At 43.2% G+C, this 22,641-nt stretch overlaps 1 protein-coding gene across 1 annotated transcript in view; it reads right to left on the bottom strand.

The window, feature by feature from the left end:
- Positions 1–6,036: 6,036 nt before the first annotated feature.
- LOC112987062 (cardiomyopathy-associated protein 5) overlaps positions 6,037–22,641 on the bottom strand; it is a 47,270-nt gene continuing 30,665 nt past the window's right edge. The window contains exons 9-15 of the mRNA XM_064502207.1: positions 21,041–21,190; positions 19,911–20,057; positions 16,671–16,815; positions 9,210–9,343; positions 8,302–8,401; positions 7,065–7,241; positions 6,037–6,660 (exon numbers count right to left, since the gene is read on the bottom strand). Coding sequence (XP_064358277.1) covers positions 6,408–6,660; positions 7,065–7,241; positions 8,302–8,401; positions 9,210–9,343; positions 16,671–16,815; positions 19,911–20,057; positions 21,041–21,190 — 1,106 coding nt within the window. The 3' untranslated portion in view covers positions 6,037–6,407. The remainder of the gene's footprint in view (positions 6,661–7,064; positions 7,242–8,301; positions 8,402–9,209; positions 9,344–16,670; positions 16,816–19,910; positions 20,058–21,040; positions 21,191–22,641) is intronic.

Below are 22,641 nucleotides of genomic sequence, written 5' to 3'. Positions count from 1 at the left end.
TGTACCATCTTAAAACACAGACACCTATCTATAAAAGGCAGATAACTATTCTAAGCTTGAAAAGTTTAAGCCAAGCTGTTTAACTTAAGATCAATACTGTATTCATTAAGGGAGAATTTCACTAATGTGAAGGACTTGACTTAATTCTAGTGTTGTTTGGAAACAGCAGCATAAAAGCGATGACAGAGCTGTGCATGACTGCTCGAGACTTCCTGTAACTCATTTTGCTTTCAGCAGAGCTCATGCCTTTTTTAAAGATAGATAGAACAATATGGCAAAGTGGCCGGAAAGTGAACATTCAGTTTTTTCTTCTGCTGGGCAAGTAGCAGTACAACGAACATTGCCTTTCAGTGGGCCACACCGCTGTGTTACCCAGGGGGGTAACAGGGGATGAGGCCTGCCTTTTTTGTCTGGTAAATTGAATGCGGTCTTCCAGGAGCAAAGTTTAAGTTCTCAGGCAGTAATTTTTAAACAAAAAGAATGGGGTCCAAACCTTCCTGCCTTTGTCCTGTAACTCCAGAAGATGTATTTCAGGCATGATTAAGGTCCAAAGCAGGCTATTCCAACATGCACATTTTTTCCAGCAGAGATTTTGTTCAGTTGGAGCTGAACTGCTGGGTTTCTTCCTTGGGAATTTCTGAGGTCCAGCAGCCCTGGGAGAAGAGTTACCCCAGTCAGGATTTGGGATGTGAAATTTCCCACCATGGCTGTACAGGTGCCCTGGGAATCCCACACTGAGGAAGTGTCTGATTTATTGCTCTTTAATTGACTGGCTGAGGACCATGTAAGCTCGACTATATGGGCTCCGCTGAACTTACCGAACATACGCAAAAATAACTGCAGTCCCATGTACCAAAGCTGGTTCTTGCTGCATTGCAATCACAAAATGTAGCATAGATTTCTGTTGGAGATGCATTTAACAGATATATAGGGCCCTGAGCTAAAAATATTAATCTGAGCTTGCGCTCAGTGACACAATGGGCATTTTTTTTTTTAGCTCCCAGAAATACCCTGGTTTAACCTGCAAAATGTGCTTTTATACTCCAGAGAGTATCCTTTCTGTACCTCGGTAGACTATTACTATATGTTCCTATGTAATTCTGCTATTGACTGAACCACAGAAAATTATTTATCAGACTTTCTGAATACACATTCCTTGCTTTAAAAGGAAAGAAAAGCCCTGACTCTGTACATTAAATATTGATACATGGTGCTTCCTAAGCACTAGCGGTCATTTAATATGCAATTAGCAGTGTAAATAACTATTTATAAATAATATTTTTATTAATATATGTTTGAGAAGAAAAAAAAACTTTGTAGGTAAGTGAATGACATGACTAGTAGATACTGTGTTGCCAGTATGGGACCCCGACACCAGTGAACGCTGTTGGAGTGGCATATAAAGCTCCCTCCCTTGTTCAAGAGCATGCAGAGTTTATTCATTATTTTTTTCTGAAGGCTGTACTTATTTTACAAACATAATTTTTCAGTAATTTTCCCTTTTTGGGAAAAGTAGCAGGAAACAGATACATACTTAAAACAATTACAGAAGCAGGTAAAATAAATTCTGGTAATTTTACTTCAAAATGTGGTTCTGTTCTTCACCGTGACTATAAAAATACAAGTTGTGGGACTGCATATGCACTGTGCATATGTATATGCATATGGCCTAGGCATATGCGTATGGCCTTCAAAGCCAGGCCTGTGCAGTACCGTGCAATAGAGCCTTGCAACCTCACGACACTGGGCTACGGAAAGTGCCCTCTGGCTCAAGGTCCCCGTTTGCCAGCCCCAGCGTTGAAAGCCCCCGGCTTCTCCCTTGCTCCGCAGAGGCCAGCCGAGCACCGCACCTGCGACGGCCAGGGCAGCTCGCCAGCCCCGTGCTCGGCGGTGGAGGCCGGCCAAGTCCGATAGCAATAGCACAGGATAAGCAAAAGGCAACCTCACTCTCTGCTTGCAGCGTTGTTTCTTCAGGGATGACGAGATTACATTTTAGAAATAGTGTCTCTGTAATACAGGCCCTGAAAAGGAAGGTGTCATTTCTACACAGATATTTTCCAGAACTGCACATGAACTTACACATTTTTCAGCTGTTGGCAAAAATCACTGTGGCATCTGGGTAGAGATCTGCTGCATTTCCTTCCAGGCTGTGCTCGTGTAGGAACTGCGCTGAGGAGTGGTCCCTAATCAACAAACGCTACCTTCCAGTACACAGAATACTGTGCAAACACAACATAAAAATGCAAATATTTTCTAGTTCAGTCCCCCCTTCACGGCATGCTGCTGAGAGCAGAAGAGACACTCCCACTTCTTGCTGGTTATGTAACAATCTGAGGCTATTCAGCTTCTTGAGAGCTAATAATTCCTTTATCAAAAATGACGGAAATGTAATAACGATGCCACTACAGAATGTAGTTTTCCAAATCCAATTCAAGCCTCAACACAGCAGAAGTCCTATTTATTGTTCTGAAATGAGGGCAGTTCGAAAAGATAAGAACTTCATATTATTCTTAAATCTATCTTTATATACCTATTCAAAACCCTGCAGTGCTGATAAGAAAGTGTAATTCACATGTATATCACAGACAATATCACATGTGGATTTAGCAACAATTTATTGATCCTGTGCCTTACTGGGGCTGTCTTACAACAGGCTCAGTGATTACATGTAAGTAAGTTTTATAATAACAGTGTTTGGGGTGGCAGAGTTCTAATGTATGCATTTCTAAAATAAGGTGTCACTAGATCATCTTCAGTAAAAACACAAATTTTAATGAATTTTCCTTTATAAAAAGGGCTAGCAGAAGAGCAAAACTATCGTCCCCTTACACACATGCCTCGCGTGCTCTGTGGCATGCAGACATGTTGCCAAGTTCCTCAGCCTGACACCAAACGGAAGCATTAAACTCTTTCTGGAGCAGAAAGACCGAAGGAAGATTTGTGGATCAATACTACTGATACTAGCAGTATTCCAGTTCAGCACTGTTTTGACAGTAGAAATTAATGTTCCTCTCTTACAGTCAGGCCTGCATTCTCATTTCAGTGCACAAAGGTTTATGAGCCTAATCCAAAACCCACTCAAGTGAAAAGAAATCTTTCCTTTTAATGCAATGTGTTTCAGACCAGTCCAAATATTTATTAATAGTACTTACAGTGTTAGGCATAAATTTCTGTACTTTCAGGACAACAGTACACCTTCAAGCATTGCTGAATCCTGAACTCTTTTACTGTTTTTTTTTTTTAATCTAACTCTTAAAATGTACCTGTGTAATTATAAGCATGGAATGATGATCAGACTGTATACATATACTACATAATCCTGTCAGCATTTGTACAAAGTCTTAGTTACTGTCAGCCAAATTAACAACTTTTGCTGAAAAATAATTCACAGCATTTTTAATGCATTTCTAAATGCTAAAATCATCAAGCACAAGAAAAATGCAATACCAGGAATTTTTTGTCCTTCCTCTTTCTTTCCTAGTGTATAGTTACAAACTACAATATCCAGAAAAAATAGATGCAACAAGCCTCAAAATTTCCATTCATCTGAATGGAAAGTCAGACTGACTGCACTGTGCATTCAAAGCTACACGACAGCTACAGTCTGGAATGTGAATTCCAGAATTTGATTCCACTTTGTGCCCATCAGGCAAATAAAAGGTCACAGCAGATGCACCTCTAGACTTTCCAAGGGCAATAGAACTTGCACCGTATATGGTAAGGCCTAGCAGCTTGATTGTGGCCTTCAGGATCTGCTTTCCTCAGTAACAGAATTTTCTCCCTATACCAAAACTAGTAAGTCTTGTATAAAGCTTTTTGCTTAGTCTGCATTTTGTTCCGTCTGTCCAAACCAGGATAGTCTCTCTAGACATTTCTTCATTCAGCGTGACTTAATGCAGACCAGATTTTGACATTCAAATTGGCACTATTAAGACTGCTTTGATTGATTCTGAATAGTTTATCCAACTTTCATATAAACAGTAAATACACTTTTTGATGCTGCCCAATCTAAAAGCTGAACTTTAAACAAAAACTGGCAAGAAGACATCAGGCAGATCTTCAAAATACACTCAAATATTCCTAAGAATGGGTGCATTTCCAAAAAAACATTTTGCCTAGCTCAAATGTTGCAGTAGGACCTGAGTAATAATGCATTACTATAGATGAGGCTTTAGCTTTTCATGTTAAAGCAGCTATTTACTGACATTCAATTGCCTTGGACAAGGCAATTGCTTCCTGCCATAAATGAAAAAGACACCCAAATAATTTCATGGCATCTGTGCTCTCCTTAGCATTAGCTGTCCCCTTGGCAATACATCATGTCCATGTTAGCGAACCAATCCCGCATGTGGGACAGCAAGGATCAGGGTGAGGAGAACGCAGATAAAATCTCCCCAAAGCTGGGATTTTCACGTTTAATTTAAAGCTGCGCATTACGCTCTCCAGACACCGAATCTCTTGTGAGCTGCTGAGGGAGCCTGAGGAACGGGCACTGCTGACACCGCTGACCTGCCTCACCATCCAGCACCATCTGCTCCGTGCGAGTTTCCAGCCTGCCTGCTGCCTCCTCCTCCTCAGCCTTCATGATAACACTACCCCCAGTACCCTTTCTGTCTTTCTTCTCCAATTAATCTTGGACCTTTTTCTCATCATCCTCCACACCTCTGCAAAATGCTTTCTTGAGCCAATAGGGCACTACCCTACCTTTTTGTTCTCTGCTCGCTTCCCACCAGAGATGCAGAAATGGCACTCTAATTGAAACGCCAGAAAGTGCTCTGGCTTAAAATAAATGGCCACGGGATCTTGTTTATCTTGCCTCCACCGTCCTGCCCTAGCCTGCTGCGACTTGTAAAGAATGCGGCTCCTCTGGGACTCGGAGCGTGCCTTACACAGCAGGCTAACGCAGCAAGCACATGGCTAGGTGGTATTAGGTCATAAATAAAACAGCAGCAGCAGACACCTCCTCTGAGCATAAAAAGCCCTAATTGCAACACATTTAAGTTCTCTATTCAGAAGCAAACCCTCTCCATTAGACTCCCGAAATCTGCTTTACTTCAGGGAGTAAAGCTCTTCAGCTGAGCTCAGCAATCAGTCTGGCAGAGCAATCCCCTTCGGTAGAAACTGCCAGAGCAGACACAGCATGAAAAACATTGCCCATCCTCCTTAAGATTAATTTTTCCCCAGCACTCCCTGGCATTCCTCGGCACCACTGGCATTCCTGAGCTCAGCCCTTGGGGCAGGAGAGCAGGGAGCTGTACCACCAGCTTGTGAAGCGCTTTGAAATACTGTTCCACTGTTTGAACAGGCCAAGGGGAAAATCAGCATCCTATTCCTCTGCTGGCACATATCATGTTTAGCCTGCCTATTTTGATGGCTCTGAAACACTGCACCTTGCTCGTACGGTCCTGGTGCTAGCATAGACAGTGGGACAGAACAGGGCAGCTGCAGAAAAATAGCCATAAGCCTGAAATTAGGAGCATCAAATCCATAAGTTCAAAGGTAAAAGCAGTGAGGGAAAAGGGGTTATCCACAAGAAGGCAAGAGGTGGTAGATGACAATTTGACTGTTCTCTACAGTCCCAGGTGACAACTTTCCTTTCATCATTGAAACATCTACCCAACATTTTGGGATCAAAAGCACAGGGGAAGACTTTTAACACCATGAGGTTTTCTCATACATTTTCTTCGTGAGTACGTGTTTACAGGTATAGATATTTCCTGACACACACAGCCTCTCAGCCCAGCGTGAACAGGGTAGGCAGGTGCTGTACACTCAAATTTTACATGACTGGTATCAAAACTAGTCTAGGACTCACTCATTTTGCAAAAATACAGATTTCTAAGTTTCCGAGTTATCTCGATTTGGGTATTTAAAGAAAAGAGTTGGCAAACAATAGGAGAAGATATATTCACCTTCAGAATGTTTCAACTGTAAAAACTTCTGGACATTTTTCAAACACATCATCTTGGATTTGGGCTCTGACTGTCCTGGCAAATGATGAAGTGATGGCATTTTCTGACAAAAAAAAGTCAAGTATTGCAGTGAGAGATGCATTTATTTCATACACAGGCTCATCATCAACTTAAAAAAGACAGCTAGTACTGTCATTTTTTTCACAGGAAAAGTACATTTCCCCCCCTCTGAATTTTCAGATCTAACAAACCTTTTTTTCCTCTTAAGTATTTCTGTGTATATCATGAGGTGTGCACTCCATCCAAAGGAGTCGATCTTCTCTCCAGGCTCAGGGTGATTATGTGGCTGGGCACTAATTACAATTACTGACACTGTGCGGGGGGGGAGCTGTGCGCATAGTGCTCATTAGTGAAAACTAGACGTCTCTCTCTGACACCCTCTTCCCCTCCCTGCCCTTAATACTGTGATTGTCGGTGTTGCCAAGAGTCTGAGGATTAGCTGTGCTTCACAAACTCGGGCAGCTCCATTCCTGTGCGCAGGGTAAGTACTCCAGCCTTCTCCAGAGCAAAGGCCGGGTGAGCAGCATCCGTAAATTTGTGCCTGATAGCGAACAACACCAGTCCTCTCTCTGCATTGAAGAATAACAGTCTGCCACGGCTATAATCCAACAGGATGCCAATCCTGGCTGGCTGTTCTGTCACCCGGACGTCGCTCATTACACTGGTGTGAAGAAATCTGTAAAGAAAACTGCAGGAAAATGGAAACCAAATTACAGTGAGCATTCTCATTGTCATTTACCAGAAATAACTTATCATTTAATTCCCACCTATTAACAGGTTGTTGCATATAGCAGCGTATCATGTGGCAATAGGGTTTTTCTCAGTACATAACCCTCCTACCTGAGCAAATGCGGCATTACTTCAAAGCTCTTGTTTGAGACCGATGTTGAGGGGTTTTTTTAAGGTGCATTATAAGATTTAATAAGTGCAGGGTGTCTAAAATTCTTCTATAGTTGCTTTTTCCTTGTTACTGAAATTTGCAAAAATGAAGCAGACAAGTCCTCTGTGCTTTCACGATTTTTGAAGCTCACCAATTCTGTTCACATGAAGGGCAAGTAACTTCCCAAGCAGACCAGACTGATTCAGCTTTACCTGGTTTGTGTAGGACAGCAGCGCATGCACCAAGAAGTATCATTCAGCCCCAGGACATTGCTCTGTGAGGTAGCCTCATAGCAAATTCCAATCCTGTAGTTTCTGCAGGCAGAGACAACGGTTTCCCAGTAGTGACGGCCCCGAGCAGGCAGCAGTTCACCCAGAACTGAAGGAAATCTATTTGTGGAAAGGTATACAGCAATGTGAGTCTGGTGGTAGACCGACAGTGTTGTGATATTTCTTATAATCACATCATGCAGCATCATCAAAAATTACTAACAAATTAAACTCTGTTCTTCTATTTGCAGATTTTTATCAAAGATTTGAATGTTTTCCCTGAAAGTCAGGTCATCTTCATACTGAGATGGACTCACCTTGAGGATTGAAAACTATGGAACTTTACCCAAAAGTAGATGAAGCTAGCAAAAGGTGGAAAATGTGACTCTGGAGTCAAATAAGATCTTGGATTTACAGATTACATTTTACCAGGCTTGTTCAAGCTGGAAAGCATGCTATTTTAAGTAGACACAGTGGCTGTCGTCTTATGTGGATTCGCTTCTAACAATAAAAAGGTGCTTAAACCAGTAATACTCCATTCCATTTTAAGAAGACATATGAATATAACGCAACTGCGTACAAGTTGATCTCTGTTTGTAGTCAGACTGATACCAGTATGCCAAAAAAAAAAAAAATCATGTTTCCAATGGACAGAACTAGTCTGGTACAATTAATCTAATATACCCCAGGGGCTCTCCCTGAATTCTCTGAAGCCACAAATGCTTTTGAAAATGTTACCAGTAATGCCCTAAGCAAAAGAGCAAAGTAAAAAGACTGATTACTTCTAGCCACAATCAATTCAAAAATAAACCCACAATTCTGGCCAGCCTGGGAAGCAACAAGTTGCTTCAAGACTAAAGTTTTCTGAAGGATTAAACAGTGACTACGGATTGAAGCAAACCCAGTTGTCCCAGTATGTATCTCCTCTCTGACTACTGCCTTTGACCTTCTGTGGATGTTCCTCAGTGCAACATCAAACTCCTTCCAGCACCTATATCAGTGCTGCAACAGGCATTATTGAGGGGTGTTGAAGGCGGGGGGTCTATCCCATAATGTCCAGGGGCTGCATGATTGAAACAATTTGTTTTTTTAAAAAATTAGTTAGCACCGAGTGAAAGCTACACATAGACAAAGGTGGAAGTTAGGGACTTACGGCTGTGCTTGGCGTGCAGCTACTCACCCAGTGAATCGGGCTTTCTCGGGAAGGCGTATCACGGTGCCATCAGAGGAGATTTGCAAAACGGGATGAGCTGTGCCATTCAGTACATGAAATCTAGTTCCTGGTACAATTCACGACAAAGAAACACTAGTTCTGAGACACTGGCAAAATTGACTTCAGATGAATCACAAAATGTTAAGTAACAATTACTACCATTTTTGTGGGACAGTTGTACTTGCTGGCAGGTAGGAGTGACAGAAAATTGAGTGAGAATGCAAAGACTGTTCCAACTTGTGCCCATCTGAGATGGCAGTCTTCTGGCAACTAGGCCCAGGAATCATAGCAGGTTATATTATTCAGAAAACTAATTAGGTGATAAAGAAGTCTTTGGTATTAAAGAAGACTGAATCATTTTTAATCAATTGCTTTTTCAAAGTAGCAAATATGAATTTTGAGGCTGATTTGGAGTCATACACAATTTAACACTATCTATCTGGAAATCTTAAAGTTTAAATCAGTCATTACATTTTAAAACATGCTCTGCTTGGTTCCTCATCCCTGAACCTCAAAGTCGGTAAGTTTTTTATTGTTTTTTAAAATCATGAAATCTTTTATTAGAATGTGTTCTGCCAAACTCAAACAAACTGAGATCCCTGAAAAATATTTAACCATTTCATATCTCTGACAGCATTCAACAGCTTTGCTTCTGAGCTCACACCAGTTTTTACATTCACATAAATTTACCAATTGCAAATGAAGTAGTCCCAGATTGTGCTAACTTCAAGCAGATTAAATCTGGTCCCTTTTATCTCAATAACACAGTTATTTCTGTATCTGAAAGTTCACTTATAATTTCTGGAGAAAAATGCCATCTCTGACTGCTTTGTCCCTCCATCCCATTGTTTTGATACCAGAAAATGGTGATCTACCTTTAGTTGAGATGAGGGCAGCTTCACTCTGTTCACTTGTCCCAGATGCGTTGACAGCCCTCAAGTAGAAGAAATAGTTCACGTTGGGCTCCAGGGATACTTTCAATTCAGGCTTCTTTATTCCAGCAAAAGATCTGCAAATGGAAAAGATTTTCATACATGAAAATGCATACAGAAATCCAAACTAGGAAAGAATAATTTATGCAAACAGCTAAGCCACCTAACCGCATTGTTGACTACTGAAACAACAGGCACCATAGGGAAACTCCAATTGGGAAAGGTGAGCATTGTTTTCACAAACGATCAGGTTATGTAGGAGCTTTTCCATTTTACCTGCGGCATCCTCCTTAGTCTGATAATTTTTCAGGCCTTTGTTCCTGCACTGCCTTGTCACTCAGTGCAGTCATTTGGTGCAATGCTCACTTTATGTTCATTTTGCAGTATAAGTCATCACGCAAAATGCAAGCAGCACAGAATCAAATTCTCATCCTCCACCTGTAAAATGCCTGCAGTACAAAATGAATAAGCTTATGAAGAAAAAGAGCTCATAGTTAATTCAGCTGCACAGGAGTGAACCTGCTTGCAGTGCTGGTACTGTCTGGGCGCATGTTCCAAATCCACAGAAATGGATGCTCTTATCTGAGACTGCACAGAAGCCGTGCACTTCCTACTATGAACTCCTTGCTCACAAACTGTTCGTTGACACAGTCTTGGCCTTGACTCCCTCACTGTGTCGAGCTCTCCAACAGGCTGGTGTTGCAAGAGGCAGCAGCAGGGGAACTGCCTTTGCACAGTGCCCTGCTTTGACTAAGTCTACTCTTTGCGATGCCTCAAAAGCTGCGGCCTCACATCCTCAGCCACTGATGCCTTGACACACTCCAGGAAAATGAGAGTCAGCACCCACTCAATCTGCTTCACAGGCACTTTGAAGTGACAATGAAAGTACTTTGGATGCCTAGAAATATGCTGAATTTTTTTTTTAATATACGGTTGTGAATATGAAAGACTGGCTTAACAAATTCTTATACACAGGATCCTGGTTGTCCTCATTTTTGCCTCCTATAATAATGGCTAAGTTAAAGAGTATATACCCATTGCACTGTATACGAGTAGGTAAACACGGTTTATCTCTACAGACCAGACAATTTCCCCCCACAAATGCTCATAGGAATCTTCAGGGCAAGTATTTAATTCTCGAGTGTAATGCAGGTCTTTTGAGATAACCCCCTGCCCTCCAGGTTCAAAGAAGATAACCTCAGTGGTACTGGGATGAGCTGAATGCAGGAGTCCTGCTCTGCTCTCCAGCAAATTCACAAAAGGGACACACGTAGATACAGCTGTAGATTTATTCAAACACAGATCCAGACCTAGGGCTGAGGCACAGCACAGCCTCTCGCCGTGAGCCGGCAGGCAGGCTGGTCACAGAAACACCTTCTTGTTTTGCGGGTTTGCTGCGGCAGGCAGAGGAAGACTCCTGCGGCAGACACCCGCAGGGGCGCCCAGCCCCGGGGCCTGGATGCTGAGCAGATGAGGGCCACGTCTTTAGAGAAGGAGAAAGGCAGGGACAGGCGGTCGGAAATGGAGCCCAGGAGGGTCTCCCTCTCGCGGATAATGTCTCTGTGGGAAGCTCGATTAAACAAACCACCTTTTCCACCACTAATTACTGTGACCCCACAGGAGGTAAGGCAGGCAAGTCGGCTAAGATCATTGCTATTCATTTACAGTGACTGTTTTTCCCCAGCTGTCCCACCAGAGAGCAGTACAAACTGGAGAATAGCCTGTGCTCACCCATCAGCATTTTTCACAGGCCTGCCTCTGCTAACAGATGAGGTAAAATCCCACAGCCCTACATATTCCAAATTCCTGTTAACTCCACGTAGGGCGCTGTGTTTAGGAGGATGCCATTCTGGGAAAAGGCTGGGTGCTTCATCTTTCTCATTAGTCTGTAATAGGTATTTTGTAATGACAGCTGTCATTAAAAGTGATTTGAAACACTCAAAAAAAGCGCTAAGTGCTTTTGTGATCTTTCCAATTTGAAAGAATTTCACAGCATTTGTCTGGTGCTAGAATTGATGCAAGTGGGGTTGTCCAAACCTGGTAGCGATTACACTGTTTGTTTCTCTCCTGTGAACAGCAAAAGCCCTGATCAAGAAGCACTTCAGCGAGGCGCTGGGAGTTAGGCAGGCTGGTCCATTCTCACTGAGAGGTTCAGGGAAGAGGGGCAACCAGAGAGGTGATCTCCAGACATATAAGAGGAAAAAGGCTTGTCTGAGTATAGAGGGCATGAGAAAAAGGAAAAATGAGAGCAGAAGAAAAATATAAGATGGACACTGAGCAAGGAGGCAAATAAAAAGGAAGTAAGAGAAAGGACAATGGGGATGGAAGCAGAGACATGGGAAAAGAAGAGGGCAACCAAGCTTTGAAGAAAATTACCCATACTTCCTAGATAAGTCTGGGTCATTCTACTGTTTAATAGCACCACTCTGACATCTTTGGGTGAATCTGAAGCAGAGAACACTGCAAAGGGGTTTTGAGCAAAAAAGTGAGATAAAATAAAGATATACTAAGCTATACATGCAAAACGACTTGTGTCAACAGGTAGATTAATATATCTTAAGCACAATAGTGTTCTCTATGTAGAATCCTCTTCTGTGTCTTCTGGAAAATGCCACACAAGTCAGTGTCCTCCCAAAGAATTTAGATTTTCTCTTCTCTTTCACTATTGACTATTTAACTGATAACTATTTAATAAAACAGAAAATTGCCTCTAAACTTAAGTAGACAGGTATATATGTTGATGTCTGAGTAGATCTGGGGCAGTCGTATCCTGGAGTCTGGATCACAGAGTCTAGGGATTCAGAAAAGATTTGGGGTCCAGCCAGTTGCAGAATAGGATCAGCCAAAATTCTGACCTGGTTCTCTTCCAAAACTGAAATTCTTCAAATCAGAATTTGGTTGTCAATTTAAATCTGAGAGCAACAGCATACCTCTTTTCAGCTTTAATAGCAACACAAAAAAAGTCTGGACTTTAAGCAGATCCGGTCAGTAAAACAGTGATCAGATTTTCCAATAACGTTCTCTGCTTGGTAATCTGTTTTAGTCAGCTTTAAGCTTCCTAAGAATAAGAGCCCATCAATTTTAGCTACAATTAAGGCTTAAAAAATAGTCCTGCTGCTGCCAACTAATGAAACAGAATATGCCAACAAGAAGGAATTTCATTCGCAACAGTCGGTTTCTCTGAGCCAGCTCCAAGCTCACAAGAGGCTGAGTGCAAAGAAGAAACAGGTCTTGCTATTGCCTCTCTTTCTGTCTAGAGAATACGGTGAGGGGGAAAAGTGAACACCGAGGGCTCCCCAGGCTCTCAGCAATCACTGTAGTTGGTCATGCTCCAGGTTACTGCTGCAATCAGTAATAAAAACTTAAGAATGAAGAGAAAGCATAAATAGAGCCTTATAGATTGCTTAAAGCAATACAGGACAAGCATGTGAGAAGGGAAGGGAAGATGCATTTATGAATTCCTGACTGTGTTGGGGAAAAGCCTGTTTCATTTCCAAGTTCTTGTAAGAAGCATTACATCTAGATCTTCCTTGAGTTAGCCTGAAACAGTTAACCATGTAATTTCCATCACGGAAGGAAGAGAAATCCAACTGCAATTTTTTTTCACCTATTTCCTACTTAAAATACACCTGCCTACTTTATAGATGAATGGAAATGCAGTAACATTACTGTCAAAGCACAATGCATCCTGGCCCTTAGCCAGAATGTTAAGGTTTTCACACTGTTCCCACAATATCTTGGTATCATTATAGGAAGTTCAGAGCATAAAGATTCAAGAAACATTTGAAGATGAAAGTTTTATGTATTTCCTCTTAATCCTTCACTTTATGGAGAGCTCAGAGAGGAATCTGTAAGTCTCAAAACCCAGTCTCCAAAGTTCAGATACTTTTCTGTTTAAACCAGAGCAGGAAGAAGGTGCCTGTTCCCTCACCTTTAAATTGCCAAGCAATATTATATCAGCAATTGTCTGTAAGACTTGCGATTTACCTGGTTTCAGGGAAATCTGATGCTATGTTTTGATGTACCTTTCTCTCATCAGCATTCCCATCTAACGTCAAGAAAACAACACCTAGAGAATATTTTTTAGTATTGCATGAACCCAGCAAATGATATATAGTGTTTCAAAATGTCCTCTGCGTTGTAATTGTTATTCCTTCTCTCCACTATCCCACTGAAACCACACCTCTAGACCTGTACTGATACCACTGATGTCAAGTTAGAAGTGAAAGCATGCAGGCTTTTCCAGATATGTGTGGAAGTACACAGAAGGGCTGGAAAAAGCTCTTGAAGCTAAAAATAAAGAACAAGCTGCTCCAAGTTCCCTTCCAGCTGTGCCACATCATTCCTTTCCTCTGCCTGTCCCAGGCACGTAATTCTGCCTGCTATGGGGTTAGAGCACCAAAGCACCGCCTACAGTAGCCCTTGTTGCTATCTTACATGGCAAACTCAGCCGAACAGAGAGGATGAGCAGTTCCTATTTTCCTCACATTGCTTCCTGAGCTGGAAGGACATATGGGCAAAGCAATGTGAGGGAGGTTTTCTCTCCTGTTTCAGGAGTCAGACCTGTTCCATGGGTAGATGGAAAATTTCAGTCGCAAGTGGTGCCAATCTCACATTGATGGGGAGGATGACACTCAGTCGGAAGAACCCACACTTCCACTTTTATGAATTCACCTCACACTGTACTAATTTCTGCCTCCCTGAGTCTTACAGATTTCTCATGCTGTGATACATGGTTTCCATCTGAGCAGCCCACACAGCTAATCCCTGGACTACATTTCTCTCAGTTTTCCATCTTCCTCCCACAGCTCCATTGACTTCTCAACACAAAGAGGCTGAACAGCAAGCACACAGCAGAGCTCTGGAAACTGAAAGAAATATTTCAAAGACTCCTAACCTGGAAAAAGAATCAAGCTGTGAAGGAGCTTTAAAATCACAGCAGCAGGCAAGGGATTCATTGTTGCAGAAGAACTAAAATGATCTTATGCCGAAACCATGTCCCTCACGTGGCAGGCTGAAAGAAGGAGAAAATCCAGAAGGAAATCCAGAAAATCTAGAAAGGTGGTTTTTTAGATTTTTAGATGGTATCGGAAAGGCAAATCTTCATGAGGATTTATTTCCAGAGATTCCTCAAATTCTCTCTCTGGGGAACTGGGACTGCTCCAGGATATGCAAAAGGGTACAGATGCCTGACCCACACCAGGGGCTCCTCAAACAGGCCCAGCTGTTCCCTGGGGGGACACTTCTCTCTGCCTGGTCCCTTGGCACTGTCCCCTTGCCATTGGTGGGCTCCCAGCATGATAGGTGCAGAAGAAGCTGTGCAGTTTGGGATGGCGCTACTTTCTCCAGGCAAATTTGAGGAGGTGACTGATCATCTTTGCCAGTACTTCCCTCAATCTCCTTCCCCAATCTCTGCTTTCCGCTGTGGGATCTGTGTTTGGCTGGTCTCCAAGACTAGCTCAGGAAATCTGCTCCCAGTCTCTCTTCTGGGAGGACAGATCCAGGCTTTCAAGGAAAGTGGCTAGAAGAAACTGTAGTGTTTCCAGGCCCAAGTGCTCCTAGGTGGTTATAAAGACACAGCTTTATTCTACATAATATAGGTACTCAGCATGGTGAGTCTAGGCTCTTTCCATACCAAAAAAGACATTCAGGCAGTTCCAGAAAGCAACGCAGCCTAAGATCTCACTCACCATCTGGAGCTATTTGTCTCACTTTATCAGCTACATACGGAATTGATTTCTAGTCCTAACTTCCACTTCAGGGGCGTTACATGGGGGAATACAGGCAGTATGCTCCATCCACCAGTGGTCTTTTTTTCCCTTGGCTTTGTGCAAAAATTAAAGACAAATCTTAAAAAACCTCTCTCCTCTCATCCTGTGCTATTACAGCATGCATTAAAGGTTAATCTTAGGCAGGTTGCTTTCGGAAAAGGAGAGAATCATTGTTTTGAGGGAAAATAAGTGGTAAAAGGAGGTCTTTGACACTGAGAAAAGAGGTGAGAGACCTTCTACAAATACGGAGATTTCAACTGAAGCAATTCTGAGAAAATTCGTAATTTTGTCCTGTCTGAGTTTTTCACACTTGTCACAGCAAAAGGCCAGCTTCTGCCCACAGAAAAGTCAAACGTGTCTCAGTATAGTTATAAACATTTTTGATTTTGCACAGGCTCCCTTGGAAAAGGGAAAGGGTCAGTTCTGACAGCTTGTTGCCACAGTTTTTTCCACACAAGCAAACTGCCTGGTGTTAATGCCACCTTGCTCACAGATTACAGAAAGCAGCACATTTTCTGTTTCAGATTTGGGAAGAAGCAGCAATCCCAATTAACAGCAAATAAACTTAAGTGCTAACACACAGCACAGGGTTTGGGAGCAGCTACATTATCCCTGACTAACAGCAACTTTGGCAGCTTGACAGGGACCTGATGGCCTCATAAAATATGCATGAAAAGGAGCAGATCAGAAAGCAGGAGAGCTGTACAAGACCCCCCTCCTCTTGTTTGCTTTATCATAGCATGCTGATGCTGGGTGGAAAAAAGCTCTCCCAATACTGCAGAAGTCCTTTATTTCAATTTCTCACCTACTTTTGTAAGGAGCAAAGCTCACACAATTGCACTGTCACAGGTATCTACTACAAGCTTGTGAACCCTTTAGTCTCTCGTAACTAATTTTGATCACAAGGGGTAAAGCTCTTCCCCAGCTATCAAGTTTCTGTGAAGTTCATGTGAACTGGCCCTGATGAGGGAAAAAGACCTCTGTTAGTGCCTGCGGGGTGGGAAGGAGAGGCAGAAGTCAGCTAGGCCGATGCTCCCACTGGGGCTCATATGCCAAGACATCTCTGCTCCCTCTTCTCAGACCTCTTCAGCTCTTTTTTTCCTCTTCCAAGGCTCAGCTGTGCCTGGGACGGGCTCTGCTCACAGAGATGGCAGGTGAGTCTCTGCTATCGCTCACATTGCGTCCCAGGCCTGCTCCTGTCTCGGTCCCCAGGAAGCGGAGAGCGAGCAGAGCGCAGGCTCCTCCGTCCTGTCCCGTCCCACTCCGCACTGCAAAGCTCAGCTGCCCTCTGCCCTGCCGGGGGCTGTGGCGGCTGCGGAGGGGGGATTTCTCTTCTGGTGAGCACAACTCTGCAACTTTCGGTTGATCACAGACTGCACAAAGTCTTGAGGGCTTTGGCCCCAAGCGCAAGGCACTGTTCAGTTATGCAAAATAAAAAGAAAGTATTTTTATGTCTCTCAGCCTAATCTCATAGATTAGTATCTGGCCTCTGAACTCCTCAGCACACAGAAGCTGATTTTGTCTTTGCCTGGCTGAAGACAGAGTAATCTCTTACGTAACAACCCGCTATCTGGAGAGTGCTCCTTAACGTCCGCCTAATCTCCCCGGGCTGCGGGCCGCGCTCGGCACTGACCTGAGGCCCTCGCTTTCGGGCGAATACTGTCGGCAGTACTCCAGGGTGAAGGACTCGGGCGCCTGCGAGCCGGCGCGCCAGCGGACGGTGGCCGTGTCCCAGCACACGGTGCAGTCCTCTGCCCTTATCACGGGGGCTGCGGGTGCTGCGGACACAAGGACATGTTAGTGGCACTGCGAGGAGCGTGCCGGCAGCCGTCTCACAACAAAAACAGTCGCTCCCACAAAAACAGTAGACAAAGCTGGCACGGAAGGTCATCCTTTCTCACAGCTCGGGGTAGTTATTTTTGCCTGTCCAACAATAGTCTGTCGCTTATTTGTGGTTCAATATTATTTTCCTCTGTAGTTCAATGGCAGAGGGCAACATTAGAGAAGAAAAAACACACCGGGAAAGTCATTGTGTGTATTTGTGCAATTCTGCCCATACTTAGAATATCCATGCAGATTTTTCTGCCCCTCCTCAAGCGCGTTTGCCCATTTCTGCCATGCTTCAAGGAACAGAGCACAGAGGCAGGACTGGGGCAGCTCTCCCCAGATTAGCCCCCTCCTGCCCTCGGCAGTCCCTGCGTGAACTGCAGCAGAAGCAAACAGGATGCTGCAGAACCGAGGCTGAAATGGTGACTTGTCTGCTTAATTATGCCCCGCTTATTTTTGCAAAGCAGCTACTAAAATTTGGACCTATAATTTCTCCTTTCTAAAGCCTCAGTTTAAGAACTACAGGCCCAACTGCAAAGATAGAAAATGAATGTAAAACAGCACACTGAATGCAAGTAATCAAAGCTATTGTGTGAAATAGTACATCAGACACTGAAGCCTGAAAATGGATTCGTTATATTCACATGCTTTATCTCTTTCCAGGGAAGAGCAACATACATGAACTTCTTATAATGTGTTGTTGATACTCATATAGACAGCCTTAACATCAATCCCTAAAATAAATGTGATGGATTAAAATAAAAAGCCATAGGAAGTTATTTTGTTTTTAAAGAAATCAGGTTTCAAATAGGATGCCTAAAACAAAAACAGAAATTAGACTAGAGAATCTTACAGAGCTGCAACCAACCTTCAAATTACATTCTGTTTTGTAGCACAAATAATTTGTTATTATTAGAAAAGAAAACACGCATAAGCTCATATGCACTTTCCCGGTTTAGTGAAAATCAAGAGGTTAGCAGTTCAGGTTAAATTGTACTTGATATTTTACTATAGGAACAGCCAATCTAGATATTCACCAGAACAAAGAACCCATGGGACAGATTTTCATCTAGTAATAAATCTGTGTAGCTCCCTTGGCAATAATTCTTTAACTCTCTTTTGACGTATTTGATTATTGTCCGTTTTTAAATGCATCTGTTTCTAGAGAATGAAGAATTAGTACCTAAATCCACTAATACCTGCACTCAGAAACTGACACCCATACACCTAATTATGTATGTACAAACAATACATCACATTTGGATATTCCAGCAAGAGTACAAGTATTTTATTTATTTGAAATTATCTGTCTAAGGAGTAGATGAAGTCAGGATGAGAGCGCCCGCGGTGAGTTTGGAGGGGTGACCAACACGGCCCCCAAGCGCCGGTGGCGCTGAGGGAGCACCACGTCCGCTCAGTGGCATTCCTAGGGGAAACGCTATGGGGTGCATTTTTCCCAACACGAGGAAAAGATCCAGCTTCAATCCACTAATAATGTATATATGCCCATAACTGCATATATCAGCAAAGTATTTTCTTGTATGTGCTACGTTTTCAGTGAATTACTGAAAATAAACTCTCTAAATTCTTTCTTCTGCATTCTTAAATACTGGTAACTTGGTTACTTGAAGAATCAGAGTATTCCAGCTTAACATCAAAGTAGCTGGACTCCACAGCAACACACTGAAGAACTGGTTTCTGTCACTATTGCTCACTTTTCCACCCTTGGTGTTAAGGGGACATAACAGTTTTGTCAGTGCTTCAACAGTGTTCCCACAAATCTACCTGGCAGCTTGACAGAGGGTGTTTAATGAGTTTAATTTGCACTAGCTTGTTTATTTTCCTAAAGAAAGAGGCCAAAACCAACCAAAGACTCTAAGAAATTAACCTCTTCAGAAGGCTTCAGTTTTGAGGAAAAGAATGGTGAGTCTGATGCCAAAAGGCAAATACAGTTCTTAAAAATAATAGCTTCAGAGAGGTGAGAACCTTTTTTAAACTATGATTTGTATATTAGAAATAACTCATTAATTATTTGACCATTTAAGAGGATTTCTACACTGTGCTCTACATTGTTGATATATAGTAAAATCTGAATTTCTGCTTTGAATTCTTTGGAAAATCATCTTCGCTAAAAATATGAACTACAAATTGAATATCAAAGAATTATCCAAAAATCTGATGTCCAGTGGATTAAGTAAAAGACTTGAAGCTATGGTTGCTGCCAACTGATTTCAATAGTTCACTTGGCGCTGTACAGAGTTACTTCAATATTAAATTGTTAAATATCTTTGTCCATGTTTTGTAAATTCATGAACCTAATGATTGTTTTTACCCTGCAGCACTAAAAAAAATCATCTGGCAAGAGGTCTCAGTCAACGTCTAGAATACAGGATGCTTCACTCTACTCATAATTCAAGAAGCAACAGTTTTGTCAATACAAATTATTTAAGAAATTAAATCTCAGAAAAATTAATCAGTCAAGTGAAGCTCATAAGAAATACTTGTCTAAATACTCATCATAATTTATACCACTTAAACAGCAGCAGAGCCTCTCAGCCACACCTGAGATTTGTGCCCCACTGGGCTGGATGCTGCACGTAACCACTATAAAGCAGGCCTTCCCCTGAAAAGTTCATCATTTAAATCAATGCAACGTAGATGTATTTGGAAGGATGGCAGAGAGGCAAAAAATGCAATGATCTCCCATATTTCCCAAAGGTGAGGCGGCAGCACAGAGCAGGCGGGTGGCTTTCCTGGAGCTGCCTTGAAGCGTTGCGGCACACAAGGGAAATTCATAACGTGCCCTTCCAGTGCTGCCTGCACAAGGCCCAAGATTTAAAACACGTTCAAATCTGAATACTTTCAACTTTCCTCCTAGGAACAATTACGCTGCTATCTTTTCACAAAAAGGCAAACACTGTGAGCTGCCTATGATCTGCCAGATGGACTAGACGAAACAGTTTCTTCTGTTTTAGTAACAGTATGACCTAGAATTTGTTTAAGAACCTGAAACCCATAATAATCAAATGCCAGAATATATACATACCTGTTTTAAAAATGGCTTTTTCACTGGGTAAGCTACATCCTGTGCAGTTCACAGCCATGACCCACACACTATAACAGCGATCTGGCTCCAGGTCCTCCAAAATGCAGTGGCTCTCCTTCACCGTCACTCTGTACTCTTCCACCAAAGCTAGGAGAAACAGACACGCACACAGGCCATGATACTCACGCACTTCATTTGCAGGGCCTCTGATTTCTCCTGTCAACTAATATGTAAAAAAAGAGACAGCTAAAAATTCAGAAGGTGTTACTAGGCAAGATCTCAATGTTTTACTCAAAATCAGTTTGGACAGAAAGTTTTTGACCTGCCCTTGAGTTCAGTGCCCTCAAATCCCATTGAAGGCAAGGGGAGAGTAGTCTTCAATATGATAGGCTGCAAACTTGGGACATACAATCAAGAGCTGTCAACTTTGTTTTCACCTCTCTAGAACATAATTTCTCATGATGGAATTTATGTCCGATGCATCCTTCAGTACACAGACACACACACGCACGCTTTTAAGCAGAACCCAGGTGCTTTAAGTGATTCTATGATTAGCCTAAGCTTTCAAATGAGCAAACATTTCAATCCTCTTTTCTCAATTTCCATATTTAAGAATTAAAATATCTTAATGTCATTTTGAAAAAATCTGTGCCCATACGTGGAAATACTGCATTTCTGATTATCCTTTCTTGTCCTAGTTCATTAGGACACATTTCCAAAGTACATGCAGGGCCCTAAATTCCTAATCAGACCCTTCCTCTTGGGAGCTCTGTCTCCGGTTCCTGTCAGTACCAACAGTGTGATAGGGACACATCCACTCTGACAGTTGGGCCACTTCCATAAAAGTGCCTAAACAGAGATGCTGCTTCCCTGGAAGCAACTGCCCTGCACTTTGTGGACCAAAATATTTACCTTGTATTTTGGGGAAGGAAGGGGAGGACAAGGAATGGCATCCAGCCTGCACTCTCCCGCTCAGTTACCTGTCCTTAGTCCTATGCAGAATTTCTTCACAGCCCCTCCTATCACTGAGCTGTGTGCACCTCCCCTGTACCTCGGCCTCCGCTCTGAACGGAGATCAGTGCAGCAAGGGCTGCTGCAGTCACAAAGGTGGGAGGCAGGTCGTTACACACCACTTTGGTCTTTGTTAGCTTGAGGTTCCTCCATACAATAGACCTGGAAGCAGTCGATGGCATCCCCTTCGCTCACAGTCCAGTAGACCGCGATGGAGGTACTTGTGGCTGAGTTTGGTTCCTGAGCTATCAGAATTGGTGTCTGCGGAACTGAAAGAAAAATCTTTAGCTGTTTGATTCACACGCCAGTATTTTGAGCCAAATTAACTACATGTTAACTGTGAGACAACCAGATCCCTTATTTTCACTCAACTACCAATATTTGAGATGAAAAATAATTTAAGTGAACAAATATGGCAAATATTTGGAATAGGGACAACACTGGTGCAGGTTTAGAGCAGTATCTTCATCTAAAATAGGGAAGAAAAAACTTAATTGTTCAGCATGGGATTCTGATTGCCCACTTCCCTCACAGTATGGCCAAAATAAGAACCATTACTGGGATCACCCAATAAAATAATCTTGAACCACAATACTTCGCCAAGCGCCTAGGCTGGACACTACAGATTGAAGGTAGATGAAGACAAAGGTGGGGCCCAGCGGCGATCTGAGGGGAAAGGAGCTTGCTCCTGCATGAGGAGGGCAGGGAAAATGCCCATGCTTTGCCTGGGGCAGGGTGACCCCAGCCCTCTTGACCTGTCCAGGTCCTTCCTCATGGGGAAGTGCCGCCCCAGCAGCAACCAGGGCTCTCCCACGGCAGAAGGGAGACCTGCTCCTTTCGGTCACAGTTGGAGCTTTCCAACTTAGTGCTCCACTCGGAGGCACACATCCTGATGAAACCTCAGAAGATACCTAGCAATTTCAGGCCATGTCCTCAGAGAGTCCATCTCCTGCAGCACAGTGCAGGCTGCTCTGGGGGACTGTCCTCTCCATTATTTAATCTTACCTTGCAGCACAGACATTAGAGTGAGAGATCACCCTCTGGAAAGGATGTGAGAGAAGAAAGCAAAACGCTTGCTCATAGCAAATAGCATAAGATTGCTCGCTGGTGGGAGGGGAAGCTCGCAGAAGAACAGAGTCTCCTCCAGATGCGGATGTAACTGATCCCCAGAAAGGTGGTCGGGGAAAGGACCCTAGGCACTGGGGGAGAATAGTTTGTCAGACCCACAAAAACCTTGACAACAGCAGGGGTGTGAAAAGAGGTAGGAAAAGGAAGGCACAGACTTCTCACACTTGGACTCTCACAGCTGGGGCAGGGGCTGCTGGGGAGCAGGTCCACCACCTGCAGAGAGGCAGGCTTGTGCTGCAGGTATGGGAACAGGACTCCTGCCAGCACAGCCGTGGTCCCCTGAGACCCAGAGGAGAGAAGGTCCTCTGCGGGCAAGTGAGCCCAAGCTCTGCTTCAGCTAAAGAACCCAAACCTCATCAGGCATCGCACACACATTCCTCACTAAAGTGCCTCAAAGCCCCCCAAGGCCCCCTAAACTTCTCATAAACACCCCAGACTCTGCTGATCTGCACATATCCAACCCAGATAAGACACTATCCCCTGCTAAGGTCATGGCTTAACAGAGAAGGAGTGGAAAGAAGGAAGCAACCCCCACACCCCCCATGTTCATTGTTAAAGTGATTGCAGGGAACAAAAATATGGTTCTCTCGTC

Source organism: Dromaius novaehollandiae, chromosome Z, assembly GCF_036370855.1.
Source record: "Dromaius novaehollandiae isolate bDroNov1 chromosome Z, bDroNov1.hap1, whole genome shotgun sequence".
NCBI classification, from domain to species: domain Eukaryota; kingdom Metazoa; phylum Chordata; class Aves; order Casuariiformes; family Dromaiidae; genus Dromaius; species Dromaius novaehollandiae.
This window is presented reverse-complemented; position numbering and strand designations above follow the sequence as displayed.